Consider the following 12,114-nt stretch of genomic DNA (forward strand, 5'->3'; position numbering starts at 1 on the left):
CCGCATGTTCTCAAACTTAAAGGAACTCCTCCCTCTGTAAAATTCCAAATAGAATCTCTTCAGGTGGAAGAAAGTTTCAGAGATGCACTAGAAAACAGAACAGCCATGATAATATAATAGGCTGGTTGAAGTGGTATAATTAGATATCAGTGCTTAGGTTTCTTCAATTGAAGCTTCCTTTTATGTTTTGAATATCATATACAAATTAATTCAGAGAACTGTAGACTTATTTTATTGATCATGTTGCTATCGTTGTTGTTCTGATGCAATTAGTTTTTGTTATAATTATCATAGACCAGCATTTTTGGCTTTCAGTTGCATACCAAAATCTGATTGTATTAGGTATTTAGGTCATACTAACACAAGATGGTGATTTATCCATCTGTTATTACAGCTGATCTACTCTGGTTACAGTTGCACTCAAGGTTGGTTCTTCACACCTTGCTCCAGCACTCCAAGTTTAAGGTCAGATTTCTCGCAACTGAAATTGTTTGTATTTATTCTGATTGTTTTCTTTGCTTGTTACTTTTTGTTAAAGTAAACAATCTTTTTTTCGATAAGTAAAAAGTGAACAAAATATTTGTTGTGAGCAAGTGGGATTCCATTTTGATTTGATTGCAGTGCATATTTGCTGACCTCATATTATTAGAAATGTAATCAAACAGAGTACATATATTTCTGTCCTGGTTGAGATGAAATCATCCTCGACTTTGTGGATGAGCAGAAGTATAATGGTCTCAACTGGTTTGCAACCTGTAACACGGGCTTACATTCCAGTATATGTTCTCAACTTGTAGCTTGAACTACTTAAAGCCAAATCACTTATTGAATGCTCAAAATTCAAGGTAGTTCTGAGAAAAATATACATGCTAACCCTGTTCCTTTTAGTTCTGTTAGGAAATTACCTTGGCTGTGCCCGTCAACAAATATGGTATTGTATTATTTGTCTAAATTAGTATCAATCTCCTTATAGGAATTTTTGTGGCAGGTCAGTTTATTCTGCTGTAAAAGGTTTGCATTATAAAGATTTCATTAATCAAATATAGCTTTAGTTTTTTTTTTTCCCCCTAAATGAGTATCAATCTCCTTATAGGAATTTCTGCGATTGGTTAATTGTCCTGATTATGGTGAGATAATTTCTCTTGTCGCCTTATTGTGACGTAAAGGGGTTTGCATTGTAAAGTTGTTAACAATAAGATTGTGTTAATAGGACTATGTTTTTTGCCCTGACAATTACCATTTGCTATGGTGATATGTATTAACAGAAAGAAAAAAGAAAAGAAAAGAAGTATTTGAAAACCTTTTCTCCTTGTAGGGGCCTAAAGAACATTTTAAGGATGCATGTGAAAAAGGTCAATTGCTCAGAATGGGAGCAGATTCCAGTCCCCTCAAGGTAGAGTTTTAATGGTATAACTTTTGCTTGACTTGTACTCGATATTTGATAATCAGAATTTTACTTGGATGCATCAGTTTCAATTGTTGCTATCCTCTAATTGTGGTCCCTTCTCTTTCTGACTTGAAGCTATATTGTTGAATTTAGATTGATATAAGACTTGTATCAGAGTAGGATGCCCTTGCCTTTTTGTTTGTTGTTTTACTTTATTTCTCCTAACATTGTTAGTTGTTTCCTGTCAGTGTAAGGGCAATTGTGGCTTTAAATCTTCATAACTATGGAAGTGGAAGAAATCCTTGGGGTAATTTGAAGCCGGAGTATTTGGATAAGGTATTATATAAATGTGCTTGAGATGACATACGTTGCTTATTATAATCTTCAATAATGCATACACATTTATATGTTGTATTTTTCCTGTCATAATAGTTTACTTGTGCATTTGTGTATTTTTTATTTTGCACTGATTGAAAAGATGTTTTAGCATCCATGTTTTTTGTTTTAGTAGGTTTAAGTGTTTCATGTTGGAGTTTGCATATTGAATGGATGCCAGAGAGAATATGTTGCTTATCAGATCTTCTGTTTCTCTACTGCTTGGTCTTTGTTACTCTGAATTCCAAGTTTGGTCAATAGTCAGATAGGCTACTAGTGTTGGTGGAAGTATACTTGTCTGAATGTCTGTTCCAAGTGTTGGATGCTTACCTTGATTTTTTTTTTTGGGGCTACTAGTGTTGGTGGAAGTTTACTTGATTGAATTTCTGTTCCAAATGTTGGATGCTTACCTTGATTTTCTTTTTGGGCTTATTCTCAGAGAGGCTTTGTTGAGGCTCATGCTGATGACGGCCTACTAGAAATATTTGGTTTAAAGCAAGGATGGCACGCATCATTTGTTATGGTTGAGCTCATCTCTGCCAAACACATTGCTCAGGTACTGCATCTAATTCAGAATTGTTTATTGTTTATGCTATTATGTCAAGTTTTGACCATCCAAATGCCAATGTACAGTCTAAGAATCTGGCACTAGTCAGGGTGTTTGTTGTATTGTTATGTTACTGTGACACAATTTTGAACAATTTGATTCATGGGATATGTACCTAGATATTTACTTTCCATAGTTAGAGCAGAGCTGCTGAGATTGTATCCCTTCCCTTGTTCATGTTTCTTCTCTTTTTCCTAAATTGTCAGGGTGCTTTAGAATTTGTTAACCAAATGTCGTATTTTCTAGTAAAATGCTCTCCTTAGGTTCAAGTAATTAGATATGTGTCAATGCTCTGTGTCTTTAATCTAGCCTCACATTTCACATTTATTCTTTTCTGTCTGGTATAAAAGAGATCAAAGCTTATGTGTCTCTTTACCGTCATGTTGATTTCATCCTGCAAGTTTTAAAGGTGGAGCTGTAAAATTTGGACCTGGACCTTTGATGTAAGAAACAGGTTGAGATTTAGCATATTTATATCGATGTTGGGTGCAGATTTTAGTTCTGCTGAGTGATTTTAAGACCAAGTAGTTTGGTTTCTGAATTAGTTCTCAATTTTAGATCCAGGAAATGTTGATTCGAGGATCATGAAGATCTGAATGTTGCTCCCAGTATCTGCTTCTAACTTCAAATAATTAGAGTTTTGCATGATAAACCTACGATATTGTTAAAGTATTAATTAAATAAATAAATTCATCATTTCATATCAGTTTGAGTTTTTGGGATAAATGGTGATTGAACTTGGTATCAAAGCAGTAAATTCCTTGCCCCAATCGAGAAAAACACAGGAATACTAGGCTGTACGGTAGCTAACATCAGCATAGGGAAAACATTTTGGCTGCTTTGTCAAGCATGACAGTGGCTTTTTATAGTCGTTTGTCTTTCTTCCCTAGGGCATTTCGTTGGGTGCCATGGGTGAAGTAGTGAAGACCCACTATCTGTAAAATGCAGGTAACGAGCGGTGGAGATTTGTGGATGAGACGTGAGAACTGGCTATTTTGGTTGAATCCATCGATCAAGACATTGTTTTCTTGGTTATTCGGCTAGTTCTGAGTGTTTTTTGAGGATTTGGAGTTTCTAGAGTTTCAACTAGTGGAATGTGAGCTTTGTTAGAGCGGCGCAAGATTGGAAGGTTGATGTCTTTGCTTCTTTTTACTAGGTGTTGCACTCAGGTAGACTGAGAAGAGGACGTGAAGATCAGCTGCGGTGGGCTTCTTTGAAAAAAAGTTTGTTTAAGGTCAAATCCATCTTTTGCTCGATGGTTTCTCCTATAGGGAGTCGCTTCCCCCGGAAGAGTGTTTGGCGGACACAGCTCCTTCGAGGGCAACAACTTTTGCATTGTCGGCGGCTCTAGCCACGATCCTCACCTTGGATAATCTTAGAAGGTGGCACATCATTGTGATAGACATATGTATTTGTAAGAGGAATGGGGAGTTGGTTGATCACCTTCTTCTCTAGTGCGATTGGCTTCCGCCATTTGGAGTGCCTTTTCTAGTCATTTCGGGATGTCAGGTTATGCCTAGAAGTGTTGTTGATATGCTTAACTGTTGGTGGTCCTATGGCATCCCTAGAGTGCTGCAATGTAGAAAATGGTGCTTACGTGCCTCTTCTGGTGTGTATAGAAGGAAATGAATGATTGGTGTTTTGAGGACAAAGAGCGGATGTTGGGGGAAATTTTATCTTTGTTCTATAAAACTTTGTATTTATGGATGGCAGCGTATGTGTCTCCTCTGTTGATTAGTTTTAGTGATTTTCTTGTTTGATTTTATATACTTTCGGTGTACTTAGGGGTGCCTTGTGCTTTTTATGAGATTAGTTTATTACTTATCAAAAAAAAAAGCTGTTTTTGATAAAGCCCCACGAACTGATAATTGTGACACTTGAGTCCATCAAACTACTATTTTGTTGCATTTAAGCCACTTCGTTAGAATTTGCTGTTTGTTTGGATGGAAAAGTGGTCACATGTCACACGAGACCACTTTTCTATCGTCGTAACTATAATACACTTCAGTTTTTTAAACCAAAATAATAAAAAACTTAGAAAAAAAAAAGAAAAAAAGAAAAGGAAGGTAAAATGCGAAAGGAGGTTGAACCACCCCCACGCAAGTTTAAGGTGGGAGTGGCTCAGCCAGCCCCCATAGCTAGGGGTGGCCAGCGAGCCACCCTCAGAGTTGGCTGGGGGTGGTTCACAGCCACCCCCAACTCACTAGGGCTGGCAACAAGCCACCCCCATGGTGGCTAGGGGGTGGCTTGCGGCCCCCTCCAGCCCACGAGCCACCCTCAACCACCCCCATTTCCATTTCCTTTTCTACCCTTGATTTAAATTGTATAATACATATTTGGATGATATGGATATGCCTATTGCGCAACCAAATGGGTTAGATCTTGTACTCAACACCCTATATCTAACTTTATATCCTATCAACTTCTTTTACCTTCGTATCCAAATTGTCTTCCATGTCTATTTCTTAAAATTTACAAGAGGCAATTAGTGATCTAAAGTGGAGGGAAGTGATGCCAAAAGAGATGGGAGCTAGTCAAGTTGCCTAGTGGGAAAAAGGCGGTTGTATGCAAATGGGAGTTTACGGTAAAGCATAAGGCTGATGGGTTAGCAGAAAGATGTAAGGCGCGATTGGGAGCAAAGGGCTTTACTCAAACTTATGAGATAATAGACTACTTTCTTTGGTAGCAAACTTAGATTTGCCACTTCAGCAACTTGATGTGAAGAATGCATTCCTTAATGGGAATCTAGAGGAAGAAGTATACATGAAACTTTCTCTTGGTCTGCAACTCTTCTTAACTAGGGGTAAAGTGTGTGAATTGAAGAAAGCCCTATATGGACTAAAACAATCTTCAAGGGTGTGGTTTGAGAGATTATCCCGAGCTATGAAGAGATTTGGCTACAAATAAAGTCATGCGAATCATACATTGTTTTTCAAACATTTATCATAGGGAAAGGTAATTGCATTAATTATTTATGTAAATGATATCGTGTTGACTGGAAATGAGAATGAGGAAATATAGAGATTGAAGAAATATTTGGCAAGTGAACTTAAGAAAAAACTTCAACCATTTAAAATATTTTCTAGGTATTGAAGTAGCAAGATCGAGACATATTGTCTTCCTCTCCTAGTGGAAATATATTCTTGATCTACTCAACAAAACAAGGATGCTCGGTTGTAAGGATGTTGACAATCTCAGTAGAGCATAATAAAAAGTTAGAAGAAAGTAGTGAGAGTCCTCTAGTGGATAAAGGCAGGTTCCAACGATTAGTTGGTAGGTTAAGATATTTGTTGCACACTTGTCAGGACATTGCCTATGTAGTTAGTGTAGAGAGTAAGTTTATGCATTCACCCCAGGAGCTTCATATGGAAGCTATTTACAAAATAGTTCAATATTTGAAATCTTCACCAGGGAAAGGATTGTAGTTTGCCCGACATGATTACCTAAATTTAGAAGCTTATACAAACGCTGATTGGGCTGGATTAGTTACAGATAGAAGATTTACTTTAGGATATTGTACTCTTGTGGGAGGAAATCTAGTTACCTGGCGTAGTAAGATACAATCAGTGGTTGCTAGATCTAGTGGAGAAGCTGAATTCCAAGCCATAGCCCATGAGTTGTGTGAGATATTATGGTTTAAGATTCTATTGAAAGAATTTTGATATGATTATAAGGACTTGTGAGATTATACTGCGACAACAAGGCTGTGGTTAATATTTCTCATAATCCAGTTCAATATGATTGAGCTAAACATATTGAAATTGATAGATATTTTATGAAGGAAATGTCGCTTGTGGGGTTGATTTGTACACCTTATGTGAAGATAGGGGAGGAACTTGTGAATATATTGACGAAAGGAGTGTTCAGTAATGTTTATCATTCAGCCTTGAGCAAACTGGGCAATTTTTGTGTCAGCTTGAGGGGGAGTGTTGAAGATATGTGGTTGATTCGATTCAGATATGATTTCCTTGATTTGATTTTCGTATATTTCTCATTTATTGCATTCTCCTTATGATTTGTATTTTCCACATTAGACTGTATAGCTCCTCTTTATAAACTCATGTAATTGTATTAGTATGATCATAAATCGAATGGGGAACAAAAGTAGGGGAAGAAACGATCTTAGTTTCCTCTCAACTTCTTGAAGGAGTTCCTGGCTCCTGCCCTATTTTAGAAGCTTGGAGAGCTCATTGTATGATTTAATGGTGTTTTCCATATACTGGGAAGTCGAGGTTAGGGGACTTGATTTTCTGGCTTTTATATTTCTCATCCTCTACTTGTTGGTTTGAAGCAGTCATTATATATATGAATCTATTCCTTGGTAAGGTAATTCATAATTGCTCATTTGAAATTAGAGCTGTCAAAGTGCTAAATGTTTGCCATTCTAATGATTCTTGAAGCCTTTTACTTAAATATTAGTGCTAATTAATTAAGTTTTATCTGATATCTTCCAGGCTGCAGCTATTCGATTGGAAATTAGAGGTGGAGAGTGGACAGATGCATATCTGCAGATGGATGGGGAACCATGGAAACAGCCACTGAGCAAGGACTATTCAACGTTTGTGGAAATTAAAAAGGTTCCTTTTCAATCAGTTATGGTTACTGGAGAGTGATATCAACGTCTAGGATTTATGTAAAGCAGGTGTATTACCTGATTACTTGTAAAGTACAATTATGTGATTCAGTTACGATGTATTTGTTGTATCAAATCCATTATTAGTCAAAATCTCATATATAGGTGTTTTTTTTTTTTTTTGTTTTCTTCTTCTTAAGTGTGAAGAGAGTAGCTTACTATTTAGAAGGGGAGTGGCTGGCTACCAGGTTTATTGGTGCTTCAATGAATAATTCAGGATCGGCAAATAAGTGTTGAGGGGATTGTTCTCTTGTATAATAATTATTTAGAACATGGTGATTAGTTTACGGCGTTCACTACCTGAATGTGCTTTGTTGTTTTTTACTCACATCTTTGAGTTGCAATGACTCTTTTGATGGATTAGATTGTGGCTCAATGTGTCTTGGTTCCTGAGCCTTTAGTATTTTCTTCTTTTAGGGGTGGAGCATGTTGTTAGGGATGATGCCCTAAAGCTCATTTCATTTATATAATATTTTTGGTTTATTAGTAAAATTGTTTGCTTATGAGATTTATTAGAATGTTGGGCATATCTTTATGCATGTGTGTGACATTTGTGCGTATGTAGTCCTTAAGTTATATTGTAAATGGTTTGGGTGTGTTAATGAGATTGTCACACAAAAAATATAACCCATATTAATACATTGCGACTTATAAATCTTAGATCATAGCCAAGAATGAAATTGAGCATTCCTTTTATAAAGAATATGATGTATCACTTGGATCATAGTCAAGAATGAAATTGAGCATTCCTTTTATAAAAAATATGATGTGTCAATCATGATGACCTATCATGGAAGTATGAGATTTTTTATTGATATGTTGGTGTGGTTACTATGCACTGAATTGGATTATGTGAGCTGTTACTTTATAAACTATTGTCAATTGAATCATATGACTGCTTATAGCACTAACTCTCAATTCCGAGAGGAATGTGGATTCAAATGTGAAGTTTTAAGATTATATGAAATATTGGACTGATGTAAATTTAGTGGGAATAATAAATTTTAAATCTAGGGCCTCAGTATTTTTGTGAGTTACTAAATATCTTGTATGAATGTAACCACATCATGTCTTTTATTATGATTGGTTAGGCTTAATCATATGTTCTAGGTCTTCTTTTGATATCTCATATGTACGTACATTAGATGAGCTTGCAGACAAGCATCTCGGTGGTCCTCATATAACACATCGTTTGTACGCTCTTCAGACGTCATTACAGATGAGCTTCTCGGGAATTTTTTCACCACTATGCCTTGATCAAATTGATCCCAAAATAATTTGCATCCATAATTATTTTGTCACTGAATTAGTCAATTCAAAAACTTAATAGAAAGTAAGGGAGCTTTTTTAATAAGCGTACGATTTAAAAGGCTAAACTGCAATTTTAACGGGAAATTGCCATTTTACTAAACGCTTAACTACGTTTTAAAAATAGCATTTTCAAATTGAAATTTTTAAAATCGTAAACTCAAATGGACCCTAAGATAGTGGTTGCTACTTGTTATACACACTAAGTTCAAAATCTCGCTCATCAATATGTAATGCCGTCTTATCATAGAACTAGTATCTCAAACTCATGCAGTAAGACTGCCATAGTGTATAAATTAGATCAAAAGGGAAAAAGTCGTTAGTGTTGTGGAGAAAATAAATAACTAATAGTGAACCTTTCTATTGGTACCTTGGAAATATATAAAAATAGGAATGTATTCTTGACGCAGCCCATAAGAAAAACAATGTAGCACTATAGCACACAAAACCCCGTAAGTTTCATCTAACAAACACAGAAAAATAGAATAGAAACAAGCCGCTTTGAGAAGAAAAGAAGAAAAAGATGGGCTGAGTTGCACAACCAAAAAAAGAAAATTTTCAGAGGAGTCTCACCACACAAGAAAAATCTAATTTGCAAATTTCTCTTTATTCATTATTCTTAACACTTACAGCTAACAAGTGTAATATTTTAGAAGAAGGGATTCTCTTATTTCACAATATGTCTTTTGCTTAGAAAGAGTATAGCATATAGACTTGAGAAGAGGGAGGACATCCCATGAATTAAGGCTCAAATCATGCATAGTCAGCCTTTTTGACTTCTGAGATTCACTACACAATAAATCAAGGCCCTCAAGCTAAAACGGCTTGAAGTATGTAATACGTTTTAGCTTGAAATTCAAAATATAAATGCATACTTTTATAAATAAAAAGATGAACAAGAAAATGCGTTAAAAGCTTCAGTTTCAATGGAAAATTTGCCAAAATCAGCAATTGACAGTTGAATCTTGCCGTAAACCACTATGGGTGGTTGGATGTCGTTGCAACACACCAAGGGGCAGTTGAATCTCACCAAGGAGAAATCGGATCTCGCAGCAAATTATCAAGGGACGGTCGGATCTCGCCGCAAATACCAAGGGGCGGTTGAATCTCACCACAAAACCACTAATGGACGATTAGATTTCACAACAAATTGCATTTTGCCCAAATTCACGGTTAGATTTGAAAGTAGCCAAATATATGGCTCTTAGAGTTTATTGTTAAACTAAAGGAAGCGACAGCAAAAAAAACAAGAATCAATAAATTCTCCACAACCCATTCAAGATATGTGGCTCCCCACCAAAGATTCTGGACAACACTTTAGATGCACCATTTTTTCAAATAGAGCATCACGTGGGTCACTAGCCTACACGGGCTGTGCAGCAATTAAAGAAAAAACCAAGATAGTAAGGTGTTAACCAAATCGCTCCGATATCATGTAAGATTTTAGAAGAAGAAGGAATTATCAGCTTATTTCACAATATGTCTTTTGATTACAAAGTGTCTATTATATAGACTTGAGAAGAGGGAGCACATCCCATGAATCAAGGCCCAAATTATGCAGAGTACTTCTGAGATTTACTACACAATAAATCTAGAATTTATAGATTTGTTCCTTTAACAACAAGCCCTCATGTGACCCTAGGTCACTTATTCTTGCGCCGCAAGTGCCTATTACAAAAAAAAAAAAAAAAAAAAAAAAAAAAAAAAACAACTTGCAAATTCTTGCTTATTAAAAGAAAAATCCATCTAACTTCGTAATGGAGAAATTTGAACAAGCACGAATCACATATGATATCTTGCTCATGGGTGTGTGTATTCGTATCCATGATGGCTGAGATTCCATGTGGGGGGGACAGCATCTCAAAAGAGCTCACCAAGACAATGTATGTAACAAATTATATCCTGGCGATATTCGTGATTGACAACTTCTTGGCGATGGGTCTTAAACAACGCGACAAAGCGTTGAAAGAACTTCCTGCCGATGGGTTCGAAGCAATGCCTTGAACATTCTGCTCCAGCCTTACGAGCTCTGGCTCTATGTTCTTTAACTTCAAGTTTGGTAGGTTTGGTCTGTAACTCAACATAAGCAATGCATAAGTAAAGCTGATATTTGGCACATGACATCATTGAGGAGGGTGCTGTTATATGTTGACATTTTTCAAGTGCACTTTCAGAGCAACGACGTATGTGATCATAGCCATCTTGAGAGGATTGATGAATATGAAAATTGGGAAAAAGAGAGGAAGGAGTAAAGATTGGCCCGAGCTTTAAATATTGTAAGGATCATCAACTCCATTACCAAAAACATAGTTTTTCCCAAAGATTTCATAGCAATGTTTACTAATACCACTTACAAAATTTTCTTGTTTAGAAGTTGAATAGAGAAATGAAAGAATATATAAGGATTAGACCTTGTCGCAATATTACAATTGGTATCTTTTGAAAAATGGTACTTTAGTTTGGCTTTTGACATTTACTTTAAAGTACATTTCTTTAAATTTATAGAAAAAAAAAAAACTTCTTTATTCATACAAATCTTCTTATTTTTAAATTTTGTTTAACGATTATGGCTTTTGAAATATAATATTCCAGTTAAGCAATTTGTTGGTTCAAGTGATATGTTTTGGTTAAAGACAAAAGGTTTCACAAGATTATTTATGTGATTATGCTTAAGTAACACCGGCTTGATGAGGGACCTAAAAGAAAAGATATTATTGGCTTAAATATATTCGTAACTCTGTCTCTCTGACGTTTATTACGCAAAAATATTTTAATCGTAATTAATTCCACTAAATAATTGTGATTGCACTCCAATAAATATTTTTTGATGAAACAATTAATCAATTTGACTTACTTAACGTTGACTAATGATTTTTCCATGAAACATTTTGTAGTAGAATTAAGGTTAAGGATACTGCCACTTAATTTTCTACTTCTTTATCTTAGAGTCACTGATTTTATGTTATTCTCGTACTTGTGCAAATTACATGTATATATTTTGGTATTCCAACCAAAATGTTTCGGTCAAAGACTCTGAGAATAATATTCATAAAATCTAAAACAACGGGAAATTTCTCATTACTTTGTTTTCCGACAAATGATTTGGATTCCCTCTTGGAAATAGCTTTCCCACAATATTCTAATATATTCTACATTAAATATATATTAAACCAGTGTTTATATATAGATGTAGGAAGATCTGTTTGGGAAGTAAGAAGCCCCTTTGGTCATGTGATCACCCAAGGTATTGAGGTTATTTTAACCGATGATAGGTCTCACTCTTTGATATATCATGTTAAACTAATGATTAAGTGATTAAATTTACTTCTTCCTTTCAGCTTAAGCTATTGGAATAACTGGTAATTTAACATGGTATCAGAGCCAAAGGTCCTGGGATAGAACATTGACTTCATCAATTCACCCCCAATTTAAATTAAATATTCCACGTGTTGGGCCTTACCTATTAAAAAAGAGTTTGAGCTCACACGTAAAGGGGAGTGTTAAACTAAAGCTTTTGGGATAATTAGTGAATTAACACATCAAAGCAATCAAACATGAAAATTTGAGTCCACAATTCCCTTAGATTTAGAATCAAAGTCTTAAGTAGTCTTTGATGAGTTATTATCTTTCCTTATAGACAATATCTTTGTGGAAAGACAACTCCTTGGTGATCAAGGTAGATCATCAAGATTCGATGTATAACTCAAAATGGAATGCCCAATTCCCTTTATTGACTGCGAACTATCTATATTTAGTTTAAAAGGATTATGGACTAAGACCTTGTGTGATAACCACATTACTTAC

The 12,114-nt window shown here is 35.5% G+C and overlaps 1 protein-coding gene across 1 annotated transcript; it reads left to right on the top strand.

The window, feature by feature from the left end:
• Positions 1-394: 394 nt before the first annotated feature.
• On the top strand, positions 395-7,485 carry LOC132190253 (diacylglycerol kinase 7-like; the record flags this gene model as incomplete). Its single annotated transcript, XM_059605187.1, is given in 5 exon segments — positions 395-465; positions 1,316-1,393; positions 1,636-1,723; positions 2,202-2,318; positions 6,824-7,485. Coding segments are annotated over 5 exon segments (513 nt in total), but the record flags the coding sequence as incomplete, so codon positions are not given.
• Positions 7,486-12,114: the final 4,629 nt, after the last annotated feature.

The sequence above is a fragment of the Corylus avellana genome, chromosome ca8 (genome assembly GCF_901000735.1).
Source record: "Corylus avellana chromosome ca8, CavTom2PMs-1.0".
Lineage (NCBI taxonomy): Eukaryota > Viridiplantae > Streptophyta > Magnoliopsida > Fagales > Betulaceae > Corylus > Corylus avellana.